General features: G+C 50.2%; 1 protein-coding gene across 1 annotated transcript in view; it reads left to right on the plus strand.

Moving 5' to 3' along the window:
- Nucleotides 1-21,593, plus strand: part of SLC9A5 (solute carrier family 9 member A5) — a 107,564-nt gene extending 85,971 nt beyond the window's left edge. Inside the window, exons 14-16 of the mRNA XM_040329522.1 lie at nt 16,630-16,699; nt 18,866-18,988; nt 20,538-21,593. Coding sequence (XP_040185456.1) covers nt 16,630-16,699; nt 18,866-18,988; nt 20,538-21,007 — 663 coding nt within the window. The 3' untranslated portion in view covers nt 21,008-21,593. The remainder of the gene's footprint in view (nt 1-16,629; nt 16,700-18,865; nt 18,989-20,537) is intronic.
- Nucleotides 21,594-21,894: the final 301 nt, after the last annotated feature.

A 21,894-nucleotide genomic window follows, 5' to 3' on the forward strand; every position in this document is an offset into this window, starting at 1 on the left:
ACTCGGCCCATCATTTGCATGGGGTCATGCCTCATTTGCATGGGTTCACGCCCACTTCCACCTACGCCGGCGTGCCCCTTCGAAACCCGCGCCACGCTGGCGCAGCGTTGGGAGCACTGGCTTGCTGAATGCAATGCTTGCCTCTCTGCGCTACGTTGGCGTGGCGTACGGTGTTTGCTCTACGGCAGCGTAATGTGCGCCTTGCTCTCTGTGAATCTGGGCCAGAGTTTCCATTATTTCATAAAATGTCGTTGTTTTTTCCTATTCCGTGCCTCGTTCACTGGCAGAACCGCTGCCAAGATAACCCGGTTACATCGGCAAATGATCGCTGTGCCTGGCCAAAACACAAACCTCGAAAGAAAGACTCTGATGGATTTGTTTCATGGAAGATCCGAGTCACTTTCTCGGCTCTGGTTCATTTCTTCAGTTGTATGTTTTGTCTCTGCATATTGCAGTTTTGTGCTTTTGGTCAAGTCTCGCTTGGGTTTGCCAGCCAGACGTGTGCCTGTCATCATGAGGGCCATTGATTGGGGGCCAACTTGTATCTGTTTACATAGACAGAAAGTTTATCCACAAAGAGGAAAATGGACTGGTATGTACAATGTTTAAACCGACCACAAACAGCAATAGGAATGTTAAAAAAGAGTAAATGGAATACTTGATATTGTCCTAATTGCCCATATAGAACCAATGAAGTTAGAAAATATTCTACATTCATCATACATCTGATCAGTGTATTCTGACGGTGGGGAAGTCTCCCCACTATGATGCCCTGTACACACGACCGGTTTTCCTGACATGCCAAAACCCAACGTTTTTCCCGACATGATTCCTCTCAAGCTTGCCTTGCAATACATATGGTCCGTCAAAAAAACGCTTGACTAAAGCGCGGTGGCGTCCAACACGTACGATGGCACTATAAAGGGGACGTTCCATTCAAATGGCGCCACCCTTTGGGCTGCTTTTGCTGATCCTCGTGTTAGTAAAAGTTTGGTGAGACGATTCGTGTGTCATGGATATGCAATAGTCTGGCAGCTTACCTGTGTCCATCTGTCCATTAAGAGGCCTGACTCTGTTCTGGTTACCTTCTTATCTCCTCTCCATCCTGTATGGCCCCACCCAGGCCATCCCAGGAAGTCTATATTAACTGTTGCACTACAGGCCTGCAGTGCTATTTAACAGTGTTGTTTGCTTTAGTTCCTGTCTGCAGTGTGCTACGATTATCTTCCTGTGTACCGTTTTTGGCTCATCCCCGACTTCTCCTGTTTGCCTGTGATCTTGACCTTTGCCTGTCCCTCGGTTACACCTGTCTGCCTGTTGCCTCGACCCTGGCTTACCAATCACTACCGCTTGTCCTGCTTGCTGCTTCCCCTTTCTCCCTGTGGAGCGTGACCTAGGGGATCCCAGGGGTCGCGACCTGGATCCAGCTGCGGCGAAGGCCATCCTCACCACTAGAGGCTCTGGTGAACACAAAGCTGGGTCTTAGACTCAGCGCCCTGGGCGATCTTGGGTTCACACTTCCTCTCTTATCGCAACAGTCGGTCATAGGTTTCACTACCCTGTGGTGCATCCCTGACCCCAACGGGGTGCACTTGTCACCTGGCCACAGGTGATCTGACATCGCGCTTTTCAGCCTTCGTGCTTTTCAGTCCATTACAGCGTGACGAATGTGCTATCTATCTCCATTACGAACGTTACCAGAACGAGTGCTCCCGTCTCATACTTGATTTTGAGCATGCATGTTTTTTTTCCCCTCAGAAAAGCATACACACGAGCGGGACTGACGGGAAACACGACGGGGAAAAAATAGAGCATTTAACCCTTGAAGTGCGGAGGGCCCATGGGTCCTGGCCATAGTTTCAAGGCAAAAATACATCTGAAGTATGCAAAAATTTCCCAGCGACATGTTCAGTGAGGGTAGAGAAATGGTGCGGCGCTCAAAGATTTGCGCTGACACATATTACTATAAAACAATTCTCTCTTTTGTTTCACGGAAACCCCTGCAAGCCTATAAAAAACTTATCAGCCAGATGCACGAGAATGGGACCCACCGCATTGTGCCTTAATAGTAAATGCTAAGTCAGCAATCTGGAAGCACAAACACACTCTCCTTATTAATCCAAAATTCCCCCCCGTAGCCAGACCTTGCCAGCTCTGCAAGAAAGCAATCCAAAGAAACGTGATTCGGGGGAGCGGGAGACGTGTCCTGTCCATGTTGTGCCAACAACCAATCCACAGCCGCAGGTTTACAGCCATTCTTGGAGTCGAAAACCCTAATTTCCTACCGGCTCCAGGACTTTACGAGCTACAACACACACTCACTAAGAGGGACGGCTGCTGCTTAAATAATCCATAGATGATGCTCTGAGTCGTATTTTCCACTGAGAGCTTGCATGGTGGTGAGAGTGTGATAGATTTTCAGTCTGGTTTTAATATACTAACCCCGTTTTTTTTTTTTTTTTTCTTTTCATTTTATTTTGTCTGGAGCCGACGCCAAATTGCCAAGCATGCATTGTGCCGGGCTCCTTGTTTTAAACGCCAAGCAAAACTAAAATATAGTCGATGCTACAAAATAAATATGTTGAAGTGTCAATCTACCCAGAAATGATTTTGCAGTTAAAGATGTTCTTGCACACCCAGGGCAATGATGCCCACCTTTTTGGCACCTTTGTGGCACCTTCTATGGCCTCTTTAAAATGAGTCTCCCCACCTACTGATACCTACCTTTGCCACTGTGCCTGTTCATTTTTGGAAGCGCGTGACCTTCCTCAAGCAGCCAATCACTAGACCTTAAAGATGCAAGGTTGGTCTTTAAAGTGACCCATTGAGCACTTGGCTCCGCTTCGGGGTCTTTCCAGGTCAGCTTATAATGCAACAGTGCCCGGAGGTGGGTAGGGGGTGGAACCAATGAATGGTGCTCGCCGCTCGGAGGTGGGTAGGGGTTGGAACCAATGAACGGTGCTCAGAGGTGGGTAGATGGTGGAACCAATAAATGGTGCCCGGAGGTGGGTAGGGGGTGGAACCAATAAACAGTGCCCAGAGGTGGGTAGGGGGTGGAACCAATGAAAGGTGCTCTGAGGTGGGTAGGAGGTTGAAACAATGAACGGTGCCCGGAGCTGGGTAGGGGTTGGAACCAATAAACAGTGCCCAGAAGTGGTGGGTAGGGGGGTAGAAGCAATGAACAGTGCTCGGAGGTGGGTAGAAGGTGGAACCAATAAACGGTGCCTGGAGGTGGGTAGAGGGTGGAACCAATAAACGGCGCCCAAAGGTGGGTAGCGGGTGGAACCAATAAATAGTGCTCTGAGGTGGGTAGGGGTTGGAACCAATGAATGGTGCTCTGAGGTGGGTAGGGGTGGAAACAATGAACGGTGCTTGGAGTTGGGTAGGGGGTGGAACCAATAAACAGTGCCCAGAGGTGGGTAGGGGTGGAACCAATGAACATGCTTGGAGGTGGGTAGAGGGGTGAAAACAATGAATGGTGCCCCGGAGGTGGGTAGAGGGTGGAACTAATAAACGGTGCCCAAAGGTGGGTAGGGTGTGGAACCAATAAATGGTGCTCGGAGGTGGGTAGAGGGTGGAACCAATAAACAGTGCCCAAAGGTGGGTAGGGGTGGAACCAATGAACATGCTCGGAGGTGGGTAGAGGGTGGAACCAATAAACAGTGCCTGGAGGTGGGTAAGGGGTGCAACCAATGAACGGTGCTCAGAGGTGGGTAGGGGGTGGAACCAATGAACCTGCTCGGGGGTGGGTAGAGGGGTGAAAATAGTGAACGGTGTCTGGAGGTGGATAGAGTGTGGAACCAATAAACAGTGCCCAGAGGTAGGTAGGGGTGGAACCAATGAACATGCTCGGAGGTGGGTAGAGGGGTGAAAACAATGAACGGTGCCCAGAGGTGGGTAGAGGGTGGAACCAATAAACGGGGCCCAAAGGTGGGTAGGGTGTGGAACCAATAAATGGTGGTGGGTAGAGGGTGGAACCAATAAATGGTGGTGGGTAGAGGGTGGAACCAATAAACAGTGCCTGGAGGTGGGTAAGGGGTGGAACCAATAAATGGTGCTCGGAGGTGGGTAGAGGGTGGAACCAATAAATGGTGCTCGGAGGTGGGTAGAGGGTGGAACCAATAAACCGTGCCTGGAGGTGGGTAAGGGGTGGAACCACTGAACGGTGCTCAGAGGTGGGTAGGGGGTGGAACCCAATGAGTTGTGAATGTTAGAGCCCCTGTGAGGCTTTTTCCTGACGCATTCATGGCAGCACACACTGGGTTGTGACTCCGCCCCCACAACCTGACAGGATTGGTTAGCTATAAATTTGAAGGGGAGACGCCCTGCACCATTCTCTTTTTTTATCCTCACCTGACAGATTGGACGAACAAGCAAGAAGCATGCCTCTTACCGCAGATCGCCCCAGCAGGTTCAGCCTCTCCTGTTTGGAAGTCCCTCCTGTACAGTCTCTAAATGAGCTTTATGGTGGGAACCCCCGTTCTGGTGGTCTCAGGGGCTCTGGAATTATACTGGCATCTGTAGCAAGCTTTAAAGAAGCTTCAAATCTCGCAGTGGTCCCCACTTTCGCTCTGTCTTTCCTTCCAGTGCAGTGTGTGCTTCCACAAAGGTATTTGTATCATTACATTTGCCACCTAAGGTTAGTCCGTTTTGTACCTTTGCCTGCCTGTTGTTTTTTTCTCAGCTCTGCTGAGCCCTGTGGTTCCTCTGACACCCCATACTCTCGGGGTCACCGCCGCGTACCCCTCAGCGCTCTGCGCATGCATGCAGCTCAGCGATGATGCCGCCGGTCTCCTCTGCCCTCTTCCAAATGGCGGCGCCGTTTAAAAAAAAAAAAAAAAAAAAAGGAAACAGTCCTATCGCTCTGTAGTTCTGGCTGCAGTCCTGCTGCTCTGCTCTACTCAGAGTGAAGATTGCACCAGGTGTGTGCAGGCTCGTCCCAGTTCAGCCTGGGCCAATTGATTACACAAAAAAAAAAAAAATAGGAACAAATAGGATAGAAGATATAATACATTTATATATTAATTTATAACATATTATAGGAGAAAGTATATCCATAATTAAACAATTAATATAATCCAAAAAAAAAAAAAAAATTAAAATAAAATAAGGATAGATATATGTATATAAATCATTATATTTAATAAATAGAAATGTTGGGGGGGGGGACATATTGTAATGTTTTCCCTTCTCTCTTTTTTCCCACCTTTCCGGGCTGTGTCCCTGCTATCCTCATGGGGGCCACTGCCCTCGCAGACCACCATCAGCTGACCAGGTATAGAGGCCGTCCAGAAGGTGGTAAGTAGAGAAGAGACAAAAAAGAGAGCTTGGCCACTGACGCTACAGTTTTGGTAGCCCTATCGGGTCAAAAGACGCAAGTTTGCGGCACAGAGGGAGATTCTAGCCATGTTTCCGGCAGAAGGCGCAAGAAGTCACTCAAGGTTACCCTCTTGCTTTCTTCAATCAAGGCATAGCCGCTCGCGTCACAGCCACTCCCGTCATAGTCGGTCCCACCGCAGACGATTACCTTCATCCCAGATGGAGCTATCTTACCCGCACCACAGCAAATGTTTGCCAAATATGCGGGGCGCCAGCATTGCCAGGGGAATTGGCCTGCCGCTCGTGCTTCATTGAAGTAACCAAGGATTCGGAGGCCAGAGTATATACTGAGCTCCTAGGAGAATCGCACAGGGATCAATTGTGGGCGATCCTTCCCCAAGCACATCGCCCAGCACCCGGCCGTTACGCCAGGCTGCAAAAACCCTCTCTAAGAATGAGGAGTGTGAGCAGGCGTCGGACTGTCTCTTCTTTAGTTGAACCATTTGCCCATTCAGTCGAGGAAGCGATCGGCTGGGAAGGGGTTATGGCAGAACCTCTGAAGGTTCAGAAATATTTCCTGGTGCTGAAAAGGGGGTCCTGAATCATTTCCCTTCATCAAAGAGCTGGAAAACCTCATAAAGGATGAGTGGGGGAGATCGCATAAGCGGCCCAGTATGAGCAACAAGTTTGCAGATTGTACCCCTTGTGGGAGTCTAGGATCAATTCTTTGATCAATGCAACTACGGTCGATTCATCTTTAATGCGACTCGCTAGAGACGTTTCTCTACCGATTGAAGATGCAGTTACCATCCGGGACGTTCTTGATCGTGAAATCAATATAGACCTGAAGGAAGCCTGCTCCACGACAGGAGACGCTAGTAGGCCGGCTATCACCACGGCGGCAGTAGCTAAAACTATCGCTGCATGGGCGGCTAACGTTGAGAATTCCATTCTAGAAAGAGCCGACCAGGGGAAGATATTCTCCTCCCTACAGGGAAATTAAGTTGGCTTACGGCTCCTGAGGGGGCGACTTCATGACTGGGAAGAGCCTTATGGCTGAGACCCTGGATAGCGGAGACAGCATCAAAATCTACTGGTGCAAAACCCCATATGGCGGCTCAAGTGTATTTGACACAAAGATGGACTTGGCCATCTCCAAGGTTACCGGGGGAAAATCCGGGCTGATTCCCTCCGATAGGAGACCAGAACCCCAGAAGGGCCCCGCTTACAGACGCGATCTTCCTGTCAAGTACAGGGATGCTAGATCCTACCGTCCCGGCAAGAAATTTAGGAGGGACTGGAAGACTCGACCCTCCTTCATGTATTTACAGTAAGCCAAGGCTATCACAGCCGGGGAACAGCAGAAGTCCTTTTTGAGGGTCCGTCTGCCCACCCAGCTCAGGTGGGCACCAGACTCAAGAGATTCGCTCGGATATGGACAACTCGTATAACAGATTCATGGACACTATCCTCTATCAAGACCGGTCACAATTGGAAATTCATGGGCACATTGCCAGGGAACACATTCCAGCCTACCAAGTACCTCCGCACCAGAAAGGGAGGGGGTTTTATTCCCCTTTATTTCTGGTACAAAAAAAAAAAAAAAAACAGGGGATCTACGTCCAGTCCTGGACCTAAAGAGGTTCAACAGACGATCAAAATAGAGGCCCTCAGATTGGAAAAGCCTTCAGTCCATTTTGTTGACAGTGGACGTGGGAGACTGGATGCTATCTCCTAGATTTTTCGGACGTTTACCTTCACGTCCCGATCATCCCGCCTTCCAGAGGTCCCTTCGGTTCTCAATCTATCAATCTCATTTCCAATTTTGGTGCCCCCCATTCGGCATCGCCTCAGCACCCAGAGCATTCAGCAAGTCAGGGTGTTCCTAGGGGCAGAATAATATACCAGGTTGTACCGGGTGCAACTCCCTCAAGAGAGGCTGAAGCCCTTACTCCAGAAGGTACAGAATCTGCCATCATCCAGACGTCTACTGTCAGAGCCTGCCTCAGTACCCGGGGGTCCATGTCAGCATCCATACCTTTGATACAGTGGCCCCTGTGACACATGCAAGTCTTACAGAACTCCTTTCTCAGGCAGTGGAATGGAACGTCAATACTCCAAACCATTCACATCCCGAACTGGGTAGAGCAATTAGTATGGTGGTGGACACACCCGTCCAACCTCAGGGAGTCCATTCCAATAGTTCCCCCAAGTCCAGAAGTAGTAACATCGGACGCCAGCCAGGGGGGATGGGGTCCACACTATCTAGACCAAGTAGCCCAAGGACAGTGGCACTTTCGGGCTCAGGGCATAGTGTCAAATATTTTAGAGCTCAAAGCAGCCTTTCAGGCTCTCCTGGCCGTTGCGCCTCTTCTAGAGGGGAAGAGTGTCCTGATCAGGATGGACAACAAGTAGCGGTGTCATGTATCCAGATACAGGGGGGCATCAGGAGTCGCACGCTTCAAGAGGAAGTTTGCCCATATTGGAAAGGGCACAAGTGCACCTGTTAGATCTATAGGCAGTGTACGTCCCGGCAACACAGAATTCGTTGGCCAACTACCTAAGCCGAGAGACACTTTCAAACAACGAATGGTCCCTGAACCAACAGGTATTCTCCATTCTTACGAAAACTTGTGGAATACCAGAAGTCGACCTAGCGGCCACGCCAAAGAACTCCAAGTGTCAGAGGTTCCTGTCCAGAGTCCACTTTCCATCAGCCGAAGGGACAAACTGCCTAGCTCTTCCATGGAGCTTCGAGCTGGGGTACATTTTTCTTCCAACTTCTCGGATTACAAGATTCCTGTCCCGACTTCGGAGGTCCTCAGCCACGGTTATTGTACTAATACCGTTCCGACCGAGGAGGCCATGGTTTACGACCCTGCTACAACTAGGTACGCGGCCTCCAATACATCTTCCAGTAACCTGGGATCTCATACATCAGAGGCAATTCTTCCATCCAGCCCAGAGAAGCTGCATTTGCCAGCTTGGAAGTTGAGAGGGCTAGGTTAGGGGAACTAGGATACTCTCAGGAGGTAATATCAACCTTATTACAAGCTCTAAGGAGCTCCACTGATGTCACCTATACTAGGATCTGGGAGAGGTTCGTGTCGTCGCAGCAAAGAGATTGGAATCCCATCTCAAATTCTTGAATTTCTTCAGTCAGGGCTTAACAAGGGCCCGGGCCCGGGTACCCTGAAGGTGCAAGTATCCGCCCTTTCAGCCATGACGGGTACTAGATGGGCTCTTCATCATCCGGTCACTCTGTTCCTCAGGGCCTGCGTAAGATCAGACCACCTAGGAGGCCAGCCTTTCTAACAGGGGATCTCTGTGTAGTACTCGAGGCCCTGTCCAATCCACCCTTTTCTCCATTCAACTTAGTCTCACCGTGGAACCTAGCTCTGAAGATGGCTTCCCGTATTGCGATCACCTCAGCTAAGAGGACGTCGGAGATACAAGCACTTATGGCTACGGAACCCCTATTTAGTGTTCTCCCCTGACAGAGTGGTTCTGAAGCCCTCAGACCATTTTTATCCAAGGGTAACTTCCTCCTTTCATTATAACCAGGACATCGTCCTTCCATCTTTTACTAATGAGAAGGGCGAGTCCCATGCCTAGGATGTCAAACCTACCATCTCCAGTTACTTCACAGCTACATCTCAGGAAGACGGATTCTGTCTTAATTATCCCACACGGGAGCAGACGAGGTCAGCCAGCTACCTCCCGTACCATTACCTCTTGGTTGTTGGTGCTATCGCGGAGACCTATTCCATCCAGCAACTTACGACTCCTAAAGAGCATTAGGGCTCATTCGACAGGGGCAGTGGCCACTTCTTGGGCAGCATATTGCAGGATTTCACCGGAAACCATAGGCAGAGCAGCAACTTGGTCTTCCCAACACATCTTAATTTCTCACTACAGAGTGGATTCTGCTCTCCTGGCTACCGTCGACTTTGGCAGATCTGTTCTTAGAGCCAATTCCTCAGCGCTATAGAGAATAAATATTACTGTTTTCTTGCACCCTCCCGACTGGCGAGTTATTTCCCAGTGTGTGCTGCCATGAATGCGTCAGGAAAACGGAAAATTGTATACTCACCTTTCCGTAATTTTCCTTTCCTGACGCATCTTCATGGCAGCACACAGATGCCCGCCCTATTGTTTTATGATGATATATACAGAGAATGGTGCAGGGCGTCTCCCCTTCAAATTTATAGCTAACCAATCCTGTCAGGTTGTGGGGGCGGAGTCACAACCCAGTGTGTGCTGCCATGAAGATGCGTCAGGAAAGGAAAATTACGGAAAGGTGAGTATACAATTTTCCGTTTTATTGCTGTCTGTGTCCCCCTTCATGTTGATTCTAATCACATCCTTTACTTGTGCAACAAAAAAAATTAATAAGGAAGTGATGGTGAGTTTCCCAATGATGATGACCCAGTTGACCTTGAAAAAGAGGTGTCGGGACTGTGTAATACAAATAAAAGCCTTGGACAGCCCTTTAGGCCGGCTTAGTATGAAATTACGTTTTCATCTCATCTTACTTATCACATGTGAAGCGTGAACTTTTGTCAGCTGAATGACACGCTGGTCACAAACCACCATCCCCCCCCCAGACAGATTTCCAGATAGGAGTTTATTTTCTGTACAATTCCCAACCAGTGGCTCTTGGCTGAACTTTTCCTGCTCCTTGTACCCAGACCGACGCATGTCCCCGGGACTCTCACACACACACATGGCCTCTGTTTCCAATATAGACAAAGACTTCAGAAAACATATGAAAACAATTGTTAACGTGTCCAATTAAAGTGCAAATCCAGCCAATTTTTTTTTTTTTTTCTGGATAGAGTAGGAAAGGATCGGAGCCCCTTCCAGGTTTTCACTGCTATTTGGGATGCTGTCAAAAAAAGGATTTCTTTGCAGTCACAGTGACACCAGTCTAAGCAGTTGGGGAATGAGGGAAAGTCCAAAATGGGAACATCGACTGAAATAAAAATGCATTTTTTCTAGTAGAGTGGGGAAAAGCTACAAATACTTGAGAACCTCAGAGAAGGTTGGTTCCCACGTGGAGACAACACCTCTACATTCAACAATGTTCCCACCTGGAGACAACACATCAAACATTCAACAATGTTCCCACCTGGAGACAACACCTCTACATTCAACAATGTTTCCACCTGGAGACAACACATCAAACATTCAACAATGTTCCCACCTGGAGACAACACCTCTACATTCAACAATGTTTCCACCTGGAGACAACACATCAAACATTCAACAATGTTTCCACCTGGAGACAACACCTCTACATTCAACAATGTTCCCACCTGGAGACAACACCTCTACATTCAACAATGTTCCCACCTGGAGACAACACCTCTACATTCAACAATGTTTGCACCCGGGAACCAACCTTCCTTGACATGTTTCACCACTCCTGGCTTGCAAGGATAGGGGAAGTCCTAGCGAGGAGTGGTGAATCGCATCAGAGAAGGTTGGTTCCCACCTGGAGACAACACCTCTACACTCAACAATGTTTCCACCTGGAGACAACACCTCTACATTCAACAATGTTCCCACCTGGAGACAACACCTCTACACTCAACAATGTTCCCACCTGGAGACAACACCTCTACACTCAACAATGTTTCCACCTGGAGACAACACATCAAACATTCAACAATGTTCCCACCTGGAGACAACACCTCTACATTCAACAATGTTTCCACCTGGGAACCAACCTTCCTTGACATGTTTCATCATTTCTGGCTAGGACTTCTCCTATCCTTATGCGCAAGCCAGGAATGGTGAAACACATCAGAGAAGATGATGGTGGAGACAGCACAACAGCATACAACAATGTCTCCACCTAGGAACCAACCTTCAATTACGCGTTTCACCACTCCTGGCTTGCGCACAAGGATAGGGGAAGTCCTAGCCAGGAGTGGTGAAACATGTCAAGGAAGGTTGGTTGCCAGGTGGAGACATTGTTGAATGTAGAGGTGTTGTCTCCACGTGGGAACCAACCTTCTCTGATGCGATCCACCACTCCTTGCTAGTACTACCCCTATCCTTGTGCGCAAGCAGGGAGTGGTGAAACGTGTCATTGAAGGTTGGTTTCCAGGTGGAGGAGACATTGTTGTATGCTGTTGTGCTGTCTCTCTGATGTACACCAAGAGTGGTGAAACGCGTCATTGAAGGTTGGTTCCCAGGTGGAGGAGACATTGTTGTATGCTGTTGTGCTGTCTCCATCATCATCTTCTCTGATGTCCACCAGGAGTGGTGCAACAACTCATTGAAGGTTGGTTTCCAGGTAGGGGAGACATTGTTGTATGCTGTTGTGCTGTCTCCACCATCATCTTTTCTGATGTCCACCAGGAGTGGTGAAACAAGTCATTGAAGGTTGGTTCTTAGGTGGAGACATTGTTGCATGCTGTTGTGCTGTCTCTCTGATGTACACCAGGAGTGGTGAAACGCGTTATTGAAGGTTGTTTCCCAGGTGGAGGAGACATTGTTGTATGCTGTTGTGCTGTCTCCACCATCATCTTCTCCGATGTCCACCAGGAGTGGTGAAATAAGTCATTGAAGGTTGGTTTTTAGGTGGAGACATTGTTGCATGCTGTTGTGCTGTCTCTCTGATGTACACCAGGAGTGGTGAAACGTGTCATTGAAGGTTGGTTCCCAGGTGGAGGAGACATTGTTGTATGCTGTTGTGCTGTCTCCACCATCATCTTCTCTGATGTCCACCAGGAGTGGTGAAACAAGTCATTGAAGGTTGTTTCTTAGGTGGAGACATTGTTGTATGCTGTTGTGCTGTCTCTCTGATGTACACCAGGAGTGGTGAAATGCGTCATTGAAGGTTGGTTCCCTGGTGGAGGAGACATTGTTGTATGCTGTTGTGCTGTCTCCACCATCATCTTCTCCGATGTCCACCAGGAGTGGTGAAATGCGTCATTGAAGGTTGGTTCCCAGGTGGAGACATTGTTGTATGCTGTTGTGCTGTCTCCACCATCATCTTCTCTGATGTCCACCAGGAGTGGTGAAACAAGTCATTGAAGGTTGGTTCTTTGGTGGAGACATTGTTGCGTGCTGTTGTGCTGTCTCTCTGATGTACACCAGGAGTGGTGAAACGCGTCATTGAAGGTTGGTTCCCAGGTGGAGGAGACATTGTTGCATGCTGTTGTGCTGTGTCTCTGATGTACACCAGGAGTGGTGAAACGCGTCATTGAAGGTTGGTTTCCAGGTGGAGGAGACATTGTTGTATGCTGATGTGCTGTCTCTCTGATGTCCACCAGGAGTGGTGAAACGCGTCATTGAAGGTTGGTTCCCAGGTGGAGGAGACATTGTTGTATGCTGTTGTGCTGTCTCCACCATCATCTTCTCTGATGTCCTCCAGGAGTGGTGAAACAAGTCATTGAAGGTTGGTTCCCAGGTGGAGACATTGGCCCGGATTCACGTAGCACTTACGCCGACGTATCTCCAGATACGCCGTGTAAGTGCACAGATGCGCCGTCGTATCTATGCGCCTGACTTTGAAAGCAATATACGCCTAAAATTATGCTTTAACCGACCGACGTAAGTTTCCTACGCCGTCGTATCGTGGGCGCATATTTACACTGGCCGCAAGGGGCGCTCCCATTGATTTACGGTTCGAATATGCAAATGACTGAGATACGCCAATTCACGAACGTACTTGTGCCCGTCGCAGTAATATACGCGGTTTACGTATGTCGTACGTCCGGCGTAAAGTTATGCCTCATAAAGCAGGTGTAAGTCAGCAGCATCAATGCACCAGGGAACACAGCCGTCATATTTTACGTCGTTTACGTGAATAGGGCTGGGCGTAGGTTACGTTCACGTCGTAGGCAGTGATTGGACGTATCTTAGGCGTTCGTTCCGACGTGATTCTGAGCATGCGCATTGGCGAAGCGTTCACGGGACGGCGCATGCGCCGTTCGTTCGGCCCATCATTTGCATGGGGTCACGGTTCATTTAAATGTATCACGCCCACTTCCACCTTCTTTGAATTCGGCGGGCTTACGCCTAGGAATTTACATTACGCCGGCGCAACGTGGGGAGCATTTCCTTTGCGAATACTGTGCTCGCCGCTCTGCGCAGCGTCGGCGTAGCGTATATTCGATACGCTACGCCTGCCTAAAGATGCGCCGAGGTATGTGAATCCGGGCCATTGTATGCAGTCGCTTTGTTGAAAATAAATACAGCAAGAGGAGCTAAGAGTGGAGTGTGCCTGATTTTTTTCATATTTCGGATGGGGAGTGGAGATGCACTACAGCACCCAGCGCCCATATTGTCCATGTAGAGGAGGGGCAAGTCTTGTGTTTAGTACCCTAAATATCCAGTTGGGGTTGAATTCTCTTTCAACCCCTGAAGCTGCGTGACGTAGAAAGATTAGCCGCGCCATTTACTGGAATAGTTGATTGATTCCTCCAAATTGGGGATCTTGCTCATTCTTCCGATGATCGCTAAGAAGGTTCATCTTTCTCTGGATGAGGGACGATGATTAGAGACGGTCATCTCTGCTCTGCTGAACACACTACAAAGCCACCTCTTGATCTTTTGGTGCAAAATGGAGCGTGACTGGCGAGTCTTGAGGATAAATGGACTTCGAAAATTACTATTGAGACTCGGCTACACGGACTATTTGAAACGGCCTTTTGAGGACGGATATGGGAAAACAACCCGATGATGGAACGCAAAAGGGAAAAATATTTATCTGTCATTGCAACCACTTACAGCGGTATATACGTCTTTGTGGTGCATCCCGTAAACAGGACCTGTTAGCCCTTTAGAAACCACGGCCCGGATTCACAAAGCACTTGCACCGACGTATCTCCAGATACGCCGCGTAAGTGCAAATATGCGCCGTCGTATCTGTGCGCCGGGCCCACAAACTAAGATACGCCTAAAAACAGGCTTCATCCGACCGACGTAACTTGCCTACGCCGGCGTAGAGTGGGCGCATATTTACGCTGGACGCATTTGGCGCTCCCATTGATTTTCTATTCACATATGCAAATGAGGGAGATACGCCGATTCACGAACGTACGTGCGCGCGACACAGGGGGCCAGATTCACGAAGAGATACAACGGTGTATCTCCTGATACGCCGTCGTATCTCTGAGATCCGACGGTCGGATCTATGCGGCTGATTCATAAGAATCAGGTTACGCATAGATCTCCCTTAGATCCGACAGGTGTTAGTGACTTACACCGTCGGATCTTAGGCAGCAATCTCCCGCCGGCCGCTAGGTGTCGCTTCGGTTTTTTTACGCAACGAATATGCAAATGAGTAAGACCGCCAATTCAGAAACGAACGCCTGCCCGTCACTTTTTTTTTTACGTCGTTTGCGTTCGGCTTTTTCCGGCGGATAGTTACCCCAGCTATATGAGGGGTAGCTAATGTTAAGTATGCCGTCGTTCCCTGCTGGATTTTCTATTTATTGTTTACTGTAATATTAATGGCAGGAAGATGTCACTGTTGGAATAGAAGAAGGGGGCGGCCTCAACTCACTAAGCTCCACCTACAAATTAAATATCCCTTCTGGTTGGACTGGTCCTTTCACCTTCGGTTGCCCCTCCCCCCCATCATGATCCTATGACTGGTTACTATACAGCTTCCCATGTGTTCATTTGCCTACATTTCATATTTAGCAATGTTGTCTTTGTATCCTTTATAGTCCATTCTTTTGTTATAGGTTTTCTTTTGTCTCTTGATTGGTGAAGTTTCCCACCTGTGATTGTCTCAAGTGGCAGTTTAATGTATCAACACATCCCGACAGCCATGTGGGTCAGAGGTCGCTTCCATTGTCTAGGGGCCCCGGAGGTCACGGCTTTGTGCTGGAAAGCAATAGTCTGGTCACCTGATCACCTTCCGTCTTTTAAGAAAGCCAAAAAATAAAAATGTAATACATTGTAGCCCACCGGCTTTGGTTTGAATCCTCAATGAATTTGCACCGTAAGTTACGGCGGCGTAGTGTATCTCTCGCGGCGGATTTCAAATTGGGCGGGTAGGGGGGCGTGTTACATTTAAATGAAGCGCGTCCCCGCGCCGAACGAACTGTGCATGCGCCGTCCCTAAAATTTCCCGCCGTGCATTGCGCTAAATGACATCGCAAGGACGTCATTGTTTTCAACGTGAACGCAAATGGCGTTCGGCCCCATTCACGGACGACTTAAGCAAACGACGTAAAATTTACAAAATTAGACGCGGGAACGACGGCCATACTTCACATTGAGTACGCCACCAGATAGCAGCTTTAAATATACGCCGGAAAAAGCCGAACGGAAACAACGTAAAAAAAATGTCGGAAATAGCTAATTTGCATACTCGACGCGGATTACGACGTGAACGCCACCCAGCGGATGCCGAAAAATTGCATCTAAGATCCGACGGCGTACGAAGCCGTACGCCTGTCGGATCTAACCCAGATGCCGTCGTATCTTGTTTTGGGGATACCAAAACAAAGACACGACGCGCAAAATTTGAAATTACGCCGGCGTATCAAGAGATACGCCGCTTAATTTCTTTGAGGATCTGCCCCATAGCGTTTTGCTTTTAGGCCAAAAAGTTAAATTTTGGTGTCATGTGACCAGAGCACCTTCTTCCACATGTTTGCTGTGTCCCTTCCCCCACATGGCTTCTCACAAACTGCAAACAGGACTTCTTATGTCTTTCTTTCTCCAATGTCTTTCTTCTTGTCACTCTTCCATAAAGGGCAGATTTGTGGAGAGACCACTAATAGTTGTCCTGTGGACAGATTCTCCCCCCTGAGCTGTGGATCTCTGCAGCTCCTCCAGAGTTACCATGGGCCTCTTGGCTGCTTCTCTGATGAATGCTCTCCTTGCCCGGCCCGGTCAGTTTAGGTGGACGGCCATGTCTTGGTAGGTTTGCAGTTGTGCCGTACTCTTTCTATTTTCCGATGATGGATTGAACAGAAGCTCTGTGAGATGTTCAAAGCTAGGAGGACATGGAGGAGGAGGGGTGTCTTTGATCGCTGTGTATACGCCCACATGTGTGACTCTATAGTCACATGGGCTGTTCGGAATAAGAAAAAAAAGGAGCAATTGAACAGCTTAGAAGGGAACTGAAACTGGAGCATGCTCAGTAGATATCAATAGCTGGTCTGCACAATCTCAGGCTGCAGCGGGGACACAGACAAGGAGGGAGGGACAGTGAACACAATGTAATATAGCGTGTATTGACAGTTTTTGATGATTTGGGTTTATTGACATGTGATTTAGTACAGATGGTTCATAATATATTATATTGTATGTTTCTGTTTTACTTTTCCCACACAGAGAAGAGTAAGCGAAGACCTCGAGCCGCAGAAAGGAAGGCAAAGTAAAGGCGTGAGCTGGCAAAACACAGGTGAGATCTTGTCCTGAACCTTGTCAACAATCTTCCGCTTAAAGGTAAAGCCCAACTCCAGGTATTTGTTTTAGTAGACAGTGGTTAGGACCCCTGAACGTTTTTTCTTATTGCTGTTTGTGTCCCTTCCTGTTCAGGTGTCACCTGGACAGGAAGTGAGGGGGAGATAAAAACCCAAGATAGGTTTCTAGTGCTGAAAAATAAGACTTTCTGGCATGTGCCAGTGCCTGGATCCTCGTAGCCATTGCCCGGGGGGCTGCATGCCCTAACAAAAGCGACCTGTTGATGACCGGCCCGCACAGCGGGAGGTAAGCAGTGGCATGGACAGGGCTAAGGCAGACTGTGGTCACCGCTCACCTCCCGCTACGCAGCACAGAGAGCGGGAGTCTGGTGGAGGGAAAGCTGACGTGGTCGTTGGTAGAGGGGAAGCTGTGGTGGTCGGAGGTGGAGGGGAAGCTATAGTGGTCGGAGGTGGAGGGGAAGCTATTGTGGTCGGAGGTGGATGGGAAGCTGTCGTGGTCGGAGGTAGAGGGGAAGCTGTTGTGGTCGGAGGTGGAGGGGAAGCTGTCGTGGTTGGAGGTGGAGGGGAAGCTGTCGTGGTTGGAGGTAGAGGGGAAGCTGTCGTGGTCGGAGGTGTAGGGGAAGCTGTTGTGGTCGGAGGTAGAGGGGAAGCTGTTGTGGTCGAAGGTGGAGGGGAAGCTGTCGTGGTCGGAGGTGGAGGGGAAGCTGTCGTGGTCGGAGGTGGAGGGGAAGCTGTCGTGGTCGGAGGTGGAGGGGAAGCTGTCGTGGTCGGAGGTGGAGGGGAAGCTGTCGTGGTCGGAGGTGGAGGGGAAGCTGTCGTGGTCGGAGGTGGAGGGGAAGCTGTCGTGGTCGGAGTTGGAGGGGAAGCTGTCGTGGTCGGAGGTGGGGGGGAGGCTGTTGTGGTCGGAGGTGGAGGGGAAGCTGTCGTGGTCGGAGGTGGAGGGGAAGCTGTCGTGGTCGGAGGTGGAGGGGAAGCTGTCGTGGTCGGAGGTAGAGGGGAAGCTGTCGTGGTCGGAGGTGGAGGGGAAGCTGTCGTGGTCGGAGGTGGAGGGGAAGCTGTCGTGGTCGGAGGTGGAGGGGAAGTGGTCGGAGGTGGAGGGGAAGCTGTCGTGGTCGGAGGTGGAGGAGAAGCTGTCGTGGTCGGAGGTGGAGGGGAAGCTGTCGTGGTCGGAGGTGGAGGGGAAGCTGTCGTGGTCGGAGGTGGAGGGCAAGCTGTCGTGGTCGGAGGTAGAGGGGAAGCTGTCGTGGTCGGAGGTAGAGGGGAAGCTATCGTGGTCGGAGGTGGAGGGGAAGCAGTCATGGTCGGAGGTGGAGGGGAAGCTGTCGTGGTCAGAGGTGGAGGGGAAGCTGTTGTGGTCGGAGGTGGAGGGGAAGCTGTTGTGGTCGGAGGTAGAGGGGAAGCTGTCGTGGTCGGAGGTGGAGGGGAAGCTGTCGTGGTCGGAGGGGGAGGTGGAGGGGAAGCTGTCGTGGTCGGAGGTAGAGGGGAAGCTATCGTGGTCGGAGGTAGAGGGGAAGCTGTCGTGGTCGGAGGTGGAGGGAAAGCTGCCGTGGTCGGAGGTGGAGGGGAAGCTGTCGGAGGTGGAGGGGAAGCTGTCGTGGTCGGAGGTGGAGGGGAAGCTGTCGTGGTCGGAGGTAGAGGGGAAGCTATCGTGGTCGGAGGTAGAGGGGAAGCTGTTGTAGTCGGAGGTAGAGGGGAAGCTATCGTGGTCGGAGGTAGAGGGGAAGCTGTCGTGGTCGGAGGTGGAGGGGAAGCTGTCGTGGTTGGAGGTAGAGGGGAAGCTGTCGTGGTCGGAGGTGGAGGGGAAGCTGTCGTGGTTGGAGGTAGAGGGGAAGCTGTCGTGGTTGGAGGTAGAGGGGAAGCTGTCGTGGTCGGAGGTAGAGGGGAAGCTGTCGTGGTCGGAGGTAGAGGGGAAGCTGTTGTGGTCGGAGGTGGAGGGGAAGCAGTCATGGTCGGAGGTGGAGGGGAAGCTGTCGTGGTCGGAGGTGGAGGGGAAGCTGTCGTGGTCGGAGGTGGAGGGGAAGCTGTCTCATGTCTAAGTTTTTCCTAAGGCCTCACAAAGCCTAGAGCCGCCTCTGGTTCTGTGATTATAGATTTAGAACTGCAATCTTTAACAAAGACCACCCTGTCCCATCTCTCCTGATCAGCGTCCATTGTGATAACAGCGGACTCGGATGACGAATCTTCCAACGTGGAGGTAGAAGAGGATGAGGGGATCACCTTTGTGGCTCGAGCAACAGATGAGATCCTTCAGGGGGTGACGGTGACGGGTAAGAGGAACTGTGGAAAGGGAGGATAAAAATACTTCCCCTGGCACATTTTTCTAATAAATTTGGTATTTGCCTCACTTCTGCCTAAAACAGGCATCACTGTCATAAAGTCACTTCGGAATTGTGACCCATCATCCAGGGCGGGGACAAGGGAGAAGCAAAGGGGCGGCTGCCCCGGGTGCAGTGCTGCGGGCCCCCTCACCATACATTCCAGATCAGTGGCTGGCAACCAGCGAGCCGCAGCAGGGTGGAGGCCGACTTCATATTAACGCCAATTGTTTGTGAATGGGACGTCCAACAAGCTCATGTAGGTGGGATGAGCATATAGTGTAACTCAGAGGTCTCCATACTGCGGCCCAAGGGCCAGATGTGGCTCTTTGCCAACTTTTATCCGCCCCTTGGGGCACTAGTCCTGCCACTCACACCCAACGATGGGGCACTATTCCTTCCAATGACACCAACAAGGGGGCACTTTCTTCTACTGACACCAATGATGGGGTACTATTCCTCCCACTAATACCAATGATGGGACACTATTCCTCCCACTAATACCAATGATGGGACACTATTTCTCCCACTAATACCAATGATGGGTCACTATTCCTGCCAATGATTTGAGGCACTGTTCCTCCCACTGACACCAACGGTAGGGCATAATTCCTGCCACTGACATCAACCATAGGGCACTATTCCTCCCAATGACACCAACAATGGGTCCTCCCGCTGATACCAATGATGGAGTACGTACTATTCCCCCCCACTGATACCAATGATGGGGTACTATTCCTCTCCTTAATACCAATGATGGGGCACTATTCCTCCCACTGATACCAATGATGGGGCACTATTCCTCCCACTAATACCAATGATGGGGGATTATTCCTCCCACTGATATCAATGATGGGGCACTATTCCTCCCACTAATACCAATGATGGGGGATTATTCCTCCCACTTATACCAATGATGGGACACTATTCCTTTCCTTAATACCAGTGATGGGGTACTATTCCTCTCCTTAATACCAGGGATGGGGTACTATTCCTCTCCTTAATACCAGTGATGGGGTACTTTATTCCTCCCACCAAAACCAAGGATGGGGCATGGTTTACTCCCACTGATGTTGGGGCATTTTCTACTCCCACTGGCCAGAGCCTGGCCCAATAAAAATTCAGGGACAGTATACTGGCCATTTGTTTTGAAAGTTTGGACACCCCTGGAGTAGAGAATGATCCTCTGGGGTACTATTATTCCTCATGCTAGTACCAATGATGGGGCACTATCCCTCCCAATGACACCAACGATGGGACACTACTACTCCTTCTTTTGACCACCGAGTCTGAGGCCAAGTTTATTCTCACTGATAGGCTGGTCCCGGGACCTTTTCTACCCCCTCTGGCCACAATTCAGCTCCCCATAAAATCTAAAGAACGGTAAACTGGCCCTTTGACAAATTTGGAGACCCCTGGGGTAACTCATCTCATAACTATACTCCCATTCCCGAAATGTATTGTCAATGATTGAAGTCTGACACAGATTTAATGTCCACAGGAATGCTGGGAGTTTGTCAGAGTCCTCGTTTTGTGCCACCATCACCGACCATGGCTGAGAAGGTGCTGCCTTGGAAAGGAGAGCCCGATCAGAACACGGTGTGCATCTCATCAGAGACTACAAAGATCGTCCCCGTGGATCTCAAGAGGTCCTGGAAGCAGAGCATCTCCTCTCTAGAGAGTATTGGGTCTCCTCCGGCTCCTGACCTACAGGTAGACGCAGCCAGGTGCTTGAGACAAGATCTCCGCAGTCCTCCTGGCCTTCAGACTCTCCCAGAGACCTGTAGCTGTTTTCCTTTCGCTAATTCTCCATCACAAGGTGGCAGAAGCCATCGAGAACCAGCAGATATCCAGCAGCAAGAACTCCAACCCTTGATGCCCAGGGAAGAGGGTTCTGGACATAGTTCTCAGACCAGCAGACACAGTCATAGCAAAAGACTGTTGCAGTTGCATCGGCCCTCTAAAATCTGATACGGTGCGGGTGGCCCCCCGAGCCTGGCCAAGAAGAATTTGACATATCAGTGCAAAGGGAAGACTTTGGTCTTGCAGGTTAAGGTCCAAAGTTATCTCGGCATTTACATAGGCAAAGGTATGAGGCTTTGGAGTAGCGGTGTAAAACCTCAGCTGTACGAACATCTACAGGGAATAGATGAATATTCAAAGCAACAGGTTCATTTTTGTAAAGTCTTCTCCAGCAGCACATATGCACCTTTCCTCCCCTACCCACCACTGCAATCAGCTACTGAAAGGACCAGTACTTCCAAGTATAGAGGAGTATGCTTGTTGATTGGCCCTGCAATGTCACATGGGGGTGGGTGGGGTAAGGCTTCACTAGAGTCACTCTAGTCTTCTGTGCTGCCCATACAAAGCTCAGGGTCCATCTTTGGTTAGTGATTTAGGAGGTAAACACAATTCATGCCTAGTGGGGGCTTTTGTTCCTCAGAGAGTAGGTGCAGGTACACCGTCCTTCAGAGTAACCCCTTGTTTTCGCCCCCTACCCACCTCCGAGCACTGTCCCTTGGTGCCACCCCCTACCCACCTCCGAGCACTGTCCCTTGGTTCCACCCCCTACCCACCTCCGAGCACTGTCCCTTGGTTCCATCCCCCCTACCCACCTCTGAGCACTGTCCCTTGGTGCCACCCCCTACCCACCTCCGAGCACTGTCCCTTGGTACCACCCCCTACCCACCTCCGAGCACTGTCCCTTGGTTCCACCCACTACCCACCTCCGAGCACTGTCCCTTGGTTCCACCCCCCTACCCACCTCCGAGCACTGTCCCTTGGTGCCTGCCCCTACCCACCTCCGAGCACTGTCCCTTGGTTTCACCCACTACCCACCTCCGAGTACCGTCTCTTGG

The sequence above is a fragment of the Rana temporaria genome, chromosome 11 (genome assembly GCF_905171775.1).
Source record: "Rana temporaria chromosome 11, aRanTem1.1, whole genome shotgun sequence".
Taxonomy (NCBI): domain Eukaryota; kingdom Metazoa; phylum Chordata; class Amphibia; order Anura; family Ranidae; genus Rana; species Rana temporaria.